The following is a 6,669-nucleotide window of genomic DNA, read 5'->3' as shown; positions in this document are numbered from 1 at the left end:
TGACTCACATTCAGTCGTGCAAATCAGTTTCCGTAGTGGCTTTTCTCCCCACTGTGACAATTTTGTCCCCTCAAGGATCTCCCTGCCAGCCCCGTTCCCCTGGGTCACACTGTCTTGTTTCACTTCTCTTTTCTCATTTCACAGAAAAAAAGTAGATAAAGCTGAAAACTGGTGATTGTAACAGCTTTCAAGGTCACAGGCAGCGGTACTGGCAGCAGGTTCCTCTGCCTGGAAAGTCTGTTTTGGCCTCAGTTCCTCCTGCCAAGGAGGTGCATGCTGGGGCCACACGTGGTGGGTGCTCAGCTGCCACAGCTGGGACATCGTGGCTGTGGGGCTGTATGTGGTGACTGGTGTTGCTGGGGGCTGCAGCAGTGCCCAGTGTGGAGTGTGACCTGCAGCCTCCTGCCATGGCCACCTCACCCCTCTGGCTTCCTGCCCCTGGCCTGCTTCCCCTGGAGGTGGGCACTGAACACGTGGGCACAAAGCAGGGAATGTGCACGGGGCAGATGTGCACTGGGCAGGTTCTGCATGGAGCAGATGTGCATGGAGCAGATGTGCAGGAGCAGAGGATGTGCATGAAGCAGATGTGCACGGACTGGCTGGGACTGGAGCTGAAGATGTGCATGGATCAGGGGAAGGGGCAGAAGGGCCAACTGGTACCAGCTGCCCTGGCTTTAACAGCATCATGAGCCCCTTGAGGAGGGCAGAGGAAGGTGGGTGAGGGCTGGGCCTCAGCCTGGAGCAGCAGCACCAGGGGCTGTTCCTGAGAGCCTCCTGCTGCCTTGCCAGGAGATGCAGGTTTTGTGGGACTGGGCAGGTTCCTTGCCTGGGGCAGGTGGGAGTTGGGGGCTGACCAGGGGCTTGGCAGCAGCACAGGGGTGGCACACATCCCCCCCAGGACCCTGCAGGCACTACTGCTCTTGCTCTGAGCACAGCAGGACTGGACAGAAGGCTGTTTGGTGGCTTTAATGAGGCTGATGAAAAGCTAACACAAATTATGGACCTGCGGGCCAGGAGAGGGCCGGTGGAGGCCCATGCTGGTGGACACGGGTGTATGTGAGGTCCTCCTGGTGTTATCAGCACAAAACATCTTGCACAAGGCAGAGGTGCTTGGCCTCGTGGTCTGATCCTGTGGTAGAGAAAGCCTCCAGGTCCTGGGAGAGCTCCCCTGAGATGCAAACATGGTGAGCATGAGCATGATCTCAGCCGAGCTGAGATCTGGGTGCGCCATGCAAACAGCTCCACTTCTTCTTTCTGGTGTCCTGCAGAAACGTCCCTTCTCCCACCCTGACACCTCCTGGCCGTGCAGGCAGCGGTGCCAGGTGTCACTTGGCAGCTACCCTGAGGCTGGCATACTCGGTGGGGGCTGTGCCCGGGCTCCTGCCACGCCGTGGCGCCAGGGGCAGGGGCTGCAGGTCGGCGTAGTGGATGTTGTTCTCCTCCTTGCTGCTCTGCTGCAAAAGTGCACACAAATGGGGAATGCAAAAATAACCCTAAATCAGAATGCTGAGAGTTGGAAGTGACCCACAAGGATCACCAAGACCAGCTTGTGGCCCTGCACAGGACAACAGCAAGAACCAGGTTCAAGCCAGGCTGGGGTTGCCACAGCTGCAGAGGTGGTGCCATGGTGCAGAGGGTGCAGGGACCACATTCAGGCAGCTGCTGCCCACCCGATGTCCCCCCTGGCCCCAGAGCCTTGCAGGGCTCCTGCAAGCCAGGACACCAGCATGGGATGTGCTTCCCCATACTCACAGCTCACTCCTACCTGGCTGGGCAGGTGGGAGCTCTCTGCATCCAGGACTTCACTGTAAGAGGAAGGATAAGGATGGGCATCAGAACTAAAGGAAGCTGGGTCCTTTCCCCACCCAGCACAACCCTCAATTCCCCTCCTGAATTTCAGCAGGATGTCCCTGTTGCAGGCAAACAGGGACAAAGTGCTGACTGCATGTCTGGGCTGTGCTCAGACACAAGGTGAGGGGCTGCAGGAGCTCCCTGGTACTGGGTGCTCCCTCCCATGAAGCTTTTGTGAAACAGAGAGAGACCCAACAGAACAGTGCACCTGTAAGCAAAGGACCTTTTCTGGGGTGAGTTACAGCTCCAGACAAGAAAGGAAGCCAAGATAAAGCAGGTGGATAAGGCAGTTTGCTCATTTAAGCGTGTATAAGAGGTGCTGAGTACAAACCTGGGGGTGCCAGGGGTCCCTGCACAGCACTGCAGAGGGACAGATGAGAAGCTGCCCATGGCCACTGTCCTGGCTGGGCAGGGGCTGCCCACTCCACCTTGGTGCTTCCTCCTGTACATGCAAAGGGCCACGAAGAGGCTGAGGAGGAGGAGGAGGAAGCAGAGCACTACAGCTGCAGCCACCATTCCAGGAACCAGGGCTGCCTCTGTGGAGACAGAGGCAGAGCAGGAGAGGGTGGTGGGTGTGGGGCAGAGCAGGACCTGGCTGTGGGCAGGGTGGGGGCTGTGGGATGGGCTCCCTGGGAGAAGTGTCCCACTGGGCTGCACTCACCTTGCACAGACACCTCGGTGCCATTGCCACGCCTAAACACCTCATCAACACCAGTGCTCCCCTTGACAAACTTCACACAGTAATAGGTGCCAACATCATCAGGCTGAACGTTCCTGATGCGGATGGTGAAATCTGTGTCAGACTCATTCACTGCTCTCGTCACACGGGAGGAGGGATCCTCATTACTCTGGTCATAGACAGTCTTGTTCCCACTGCCCCAGCCCTTCAGCCACATCACAGGACCTGGTCCAGCAACTCCAGACGTGATGCAGTTCAGGGTGAGCGTCTCCCCCACTGCCACTGCCACCTTGGGCTGGGGCTGCTGCAGAGTGAAGCCCTGACCCGCCTGGGCACTCACACCTGGGCACAGAGACAGGAGGGTTCAGGGATGAGCGATGGGGCGAGGGAAGGGCAGCCTCACAGGCAGAGAAGTCCCAGTAACCCCCAATTTGCAGCTGAGAGATATCCTGGGCTGTGGCAGAGACAACATGCAGGCACTGGGAGGGAGGAAACCCTTCAAAAACCGGTTCAAAATTAACAAGGGACAAATCTGAAAAAAGAGCAGGCTGCCCAGGGCAGTGGTGGAGTCACCACCCCTGGAGGGCTTTAAATGACATGTAGATGTGGCACTTGGTGACCTTGGCAGAGCTGGGTTAACGGTTGGACACGAGGATTTCAGAGGGCTTTTGCAACCCAAACAGTTCTGCGATTCCATGATTTGATAAACCTGCATCCTGTTCTGTCATTTGCAGGGAGCGCTGCAGCTGCCTGGGGGCCAGAGAGGTGCAGAGGGAGCCAAGGGGAACTCCTGACAGGAAAAATTCCTGAGTGCTGTTAAACATTAACACCCTGGCTCTGCTCCACACCAGCCAGGATCACTCTGCGAGGAACTGGGCTTCACAGCCAGGAACCAGTGTTCCAGGAAGGGATGTGCAGCCCTGGACCCTGGAACAGCCCCCCGACCTCCTCTTGTCCCAAAATCCCTCCTGCTCCCCAAAACCCCATCCGATCCCCAAACCTCTCCTGCCCACAGTCCCCACACGTATGGCAGCGGCTCGGCAGGGCTCAACCCAGCTGTGCCCATCGCCGGGGCTGGGGGTGCTCTGCCAGCACGGTTTGGGCACGGTTTGACCCCAAAAGTGCTGGGGAAGGACCACCCTCCGCCCCGCCCGCTGTTTATCTTTGCCGCCCACTCGTGTTTATGGGGCAGGGGAGCTCCGGGGAGCTCTGGGGGGGCCCCACTTCCAACTCACCCCGGAGCCGCCGCTGGACGGGGCTTCGCTGCCCGGACAGGAGCGGAGCTGCTGCCGCGGCCATGGGCTCTGCCTAAACTTTGGGAAGGAAAAGGGGAAGCGGGACAGGAAATTGAGGCGAGCGGGTGGTTAACGCTTTGGTGTCTGCCCGGGGCGGGCGACAGCCGGCAGAGCAGCCGAGCATCACCCCCGGCGGGCATCACCCCTGCCCGGACCCTCCGGGCATCACCCCCGGAGGGCATCACCCTGCCCGGACCCTCCGGGCATCACCCCCGGAGGGCATCACCCTGCCCGGACCCTCCGGGCATCGCCCCCGGGCCACCCGGCACCGAGCGGCTGCTCCGGGCTCGGGACAGGGGGTGGCTTTGCGTCCTCCCCGGTTCGGTGAGGGGCAGGAGCAGAGGGCTTCGGGATGTGGGATGCTCGGTGTATCCCGGACACTGCTGTGCACCACCGACCCATGGGAGAGCCCATCCCGCACCCCGATCCTGCTGGGAAGGGCTGGGTGTCCCCTTGGCACCCCAGGCTGGCTGTGTGTGGGGGAGCCTGCTGGATCCGGGCTCCCTCTTGCTGCCTGTGCCCATGGCTGTGGCTGTGGCACACATCCGAGTGGAAAATGGGGTGGACATTGCCATTATGGACCAGCGTTGTGACAGGAGATGATGTAGGCCTTGAGAAGCAAATGGGACGTGATTGCATGGAGGAACTGGGCTGATGGTGGCTCTTTTCCTTCCCCCCCTTGCTGGGTAAGAGACCAGCACCCTGCTAAGATAAGCCCAGCCCAGCTGAGTCAGCTGAGCCCAGTGCAGCAGAGTCCAAGGGAGCCGAATCCAGCTGAGCAAAGCCTGGCAAGGTGTGGAATACCCATGGTTCTGGTGGCACAGGAACTGCCTCTCATGTGCCTGATGCTGCTCCTGCTCTGCAGAGAGCCGGGTAAGTGGGCCCTGCACAGCCCCATCACATTTCCACCTTTCCCACCCTGCAGGCCTGGCAGTGCTTCCCTGTGCCCATGGGTACCCAGGGATCTCCTCTCACTGCCTCCCTTCCAGCTTGCTTCTATCTCCAGATGAAATCCAGTTTACCCAGCAAGAGTCTGGGCTTTCCTCATCCTGCAGTCCCCAGCAGCCTGCGGGACAAGGGATGGGACTCTCTAAAGGAATCACCTTATTGAAACACCAAAAGTTCAGGTAAAAGAAAGCCCTCTCCTGATTCTTCCTAAAAATACAGGAGAAAAGCTATAGAAGATAAAAATCCAAAATGCATGGGATAAAGGGATTGGTCTATTTCCATTAAAAGGGGGGGGGGGGGGGGGTGGACCAGGGTTTGTAAATGCTCCTTTCACTTCGTCTGAGGTCTGAAATTTTAAGAAATAAATAAAAGGGATATTTGGAGGATCCCATAGGCATAGCTGAACAATTAGACCAATTTTTAGGTCCAAACATTTATATTTGAGAAGAGATACGGTCTGTAATGAAAATAATATTTTTTCTCAGGAAGAAAGGCAATTAATCAGAGCAGCTGAAATAAAAGCTTAGGAAAAAAGATAATCTGCAGGGATCCCCAGAGAAGAAAAAATGCCAACTGTACCTCGTGAGTGGGGTAAAAATAATGAGGAGGGGAGTAAACACAGGAATAATTATCGTAATTACATAATCAAAGGAATAAATGAGACAGCATATCAAAGGCGAAATGCAAAAAAAAAAAAAAGGTTTTTAAGGGACAGCTTTTAGAGGGGACAGAAGAAACTTCAACTAAATAGATAAACAAACTTAAGAGAAATAGGAAAATGGTCCTAAGTAAGCGGAAGATCTGAAAATCTTTAAAGAGATGGGCACAGAGGAGGAATAGAGAGGCCATAAGCTCTAATTTTTTGGGGGGGACAAATACCATCTGGAGCCTGTGATAACTTTAAAAGTGGCTCCCCAAGAAGAAGAATTGGAATTTGTAATAGACACAGGGGCAGAGAGAACCTGCCTGTCAAATATTCAAAAAAGTTATAGTGTGAGCAAACATATAGTGAAAGTAACAGGGGCAAAAAGAGAAAGTTTTACATTTCTAGTCATTAAAGATGTAGTAATTGAGGGAAGAAACTAAAATTTGGATGGGAGATGTCTTATTGGTCCCAGGGGCAGGTAGCAATTTATTGGGAAGAGTCTTACAAGTGCAATTAAGAATAGGAGTTATATCAGAAAATGGGAAAATGACAGCTAGAGTTTTAAAATTAGGCCAAGAGGATGAAGAAGAAGAAGAAAAAAAAAACAACAACAAAGAAGTTTGGGCTGGAGAAGGAAATAGGAGAGGATTAAATATCAACCCCCTAAGGGTTACAATTGAGAGAGAAGATTGTCCCATAGGTGTACGTCAGTATCCTGTGTCTTTAGAAGGACAGGAAGGTTTGAAGCCAGTAATAGAAGGACTAATAAAGGATGGGGCATTAGAACCTTGTATGTCTCCTCATAATATCCCTATTCCCCCAGTAAAGTCTGATGGGAGTTATAGGCTAGTACAAGATTTAAGGGAGGTTAATAAAAGAACTCAGACTCACTACCCAGTGGTAAAATATCTTAGACACTTAATAAATAAAAGTGGCTAGAAAACCAACCATGAGAAAATTCCAAGAATTTTATTCATTCTCCCTCCCTCTTCCAAGAGAGAGATCAGAAAATTACCTAGATTATTGAAATATTATAGATTGAGGGGTATGCACAAGTAGCAAAATTCATGTATGAAAAAATTGACAGAAGGAGATGATATAAAACAGACCAAAGAAGATATTGTTAAATTAAAAGAGTTAGGTTAAAACTAGCCTAAGTACCAGCTTTAAGCTTACCTTTGTTAGAAAAATCCTTTATAATTTATACATAAATACAGAAAATGGAGTAGCTCATAAAATTTTAATTCAAG

General features: G+C 53.4%; 1 protein-coding gene across 4 annotated transcripts; it reads right to left on the bottom strand.

The window, feature by feature from the left end:
* Positions 1-951: 951 nt before the first annotated feature.
* LOC139599596 (tyrosine-protein phosphatase non-receptor type substrate 1-like) lies at positions 952-3,916 on the bottom strand. 4 transcript variants are annotated; one of them, XM_071446998.1, is made up of 5 exons: positions 3,766-3,916; positions 2,513-2,872; positions 2,183-2,387; positions 1,766-1,805; positions 952-1,451 (listed from the first exon to the last, which is right to left on the bottom strand). In XM_071446998.1, exons 1-5 carry the CDS (start codon positions 3,827-3,829, stop codon positions 1,326-1,328), a joined length of 795 nt encoding a protein of 264 aa, XP_071303099.1. In that variant the 5' UTR covers positions 3,830-3,916; the 3' UTR covers positions 952-1,325. The 4 variants fall into 4 exon arrangements, with proteins under 4 accessions (XP_071303099.1, XP_071303101.1, XP_071303098.1 ...); XM_071447000.1 differs by having other exon boundaries at positions 2,183-2,320; positions 3,766-3,915; XM_071446997.1 differs by having other exon boundaries at positions 952-1,454; positions 3,766-3,914.
* Between the last annotated feature and the right edge of the window lie 2,753 nt (positions 3,917-6,669).

The sequence above is a fragment of the Agelaius tricolor genome, unplaced genomic scaffold (genome assembly GCF_023055355.1).
Source record: "Agelaius tricolor isolate 1412-34295 unplaced genomic scaffold, bAgeTri1.0.p SCAF_23, whole genome shotgun sequence".
Classification (NCBI taxonomy): Eukaryota; Metazoa; Chordata; class Aves; order Passeriformes; family Icteridae; genus Agelaius; species Agelaius tricolor.
This window is presented reverse-complemented; position numbering and strand designations above follow the sequence as displayed.

What these genes read in the sequence shown, in the direction of transcription:
- LOC139599596 (XM_071446997.1), bottom strand. Translation starts at nt 3,829, where the DNA reads ATGGCCGCGGCAGCAGCTCCGCTCCTGTCCGGGCAGCGAAGCCCCGTC. An exon ending in GGGACCCCTGGCACCCCCAG is followed by an intron (nt 1,806 to 2,182) that starts GTTTGTACTCAG and finishes TTCCTCTTACAG; the next exon opens with TGAAGTCCTGGATGCAGAGA. An exon ending in GCTCCCACCTGCCCAGCCAG is followed by an intron (nt 1,455 to 1,765) that starts GTAGGAGTGAGC and finishes GCACTTTTGCAG; the next exon opens with CAGAGCAGCAAGGAGGAGAA.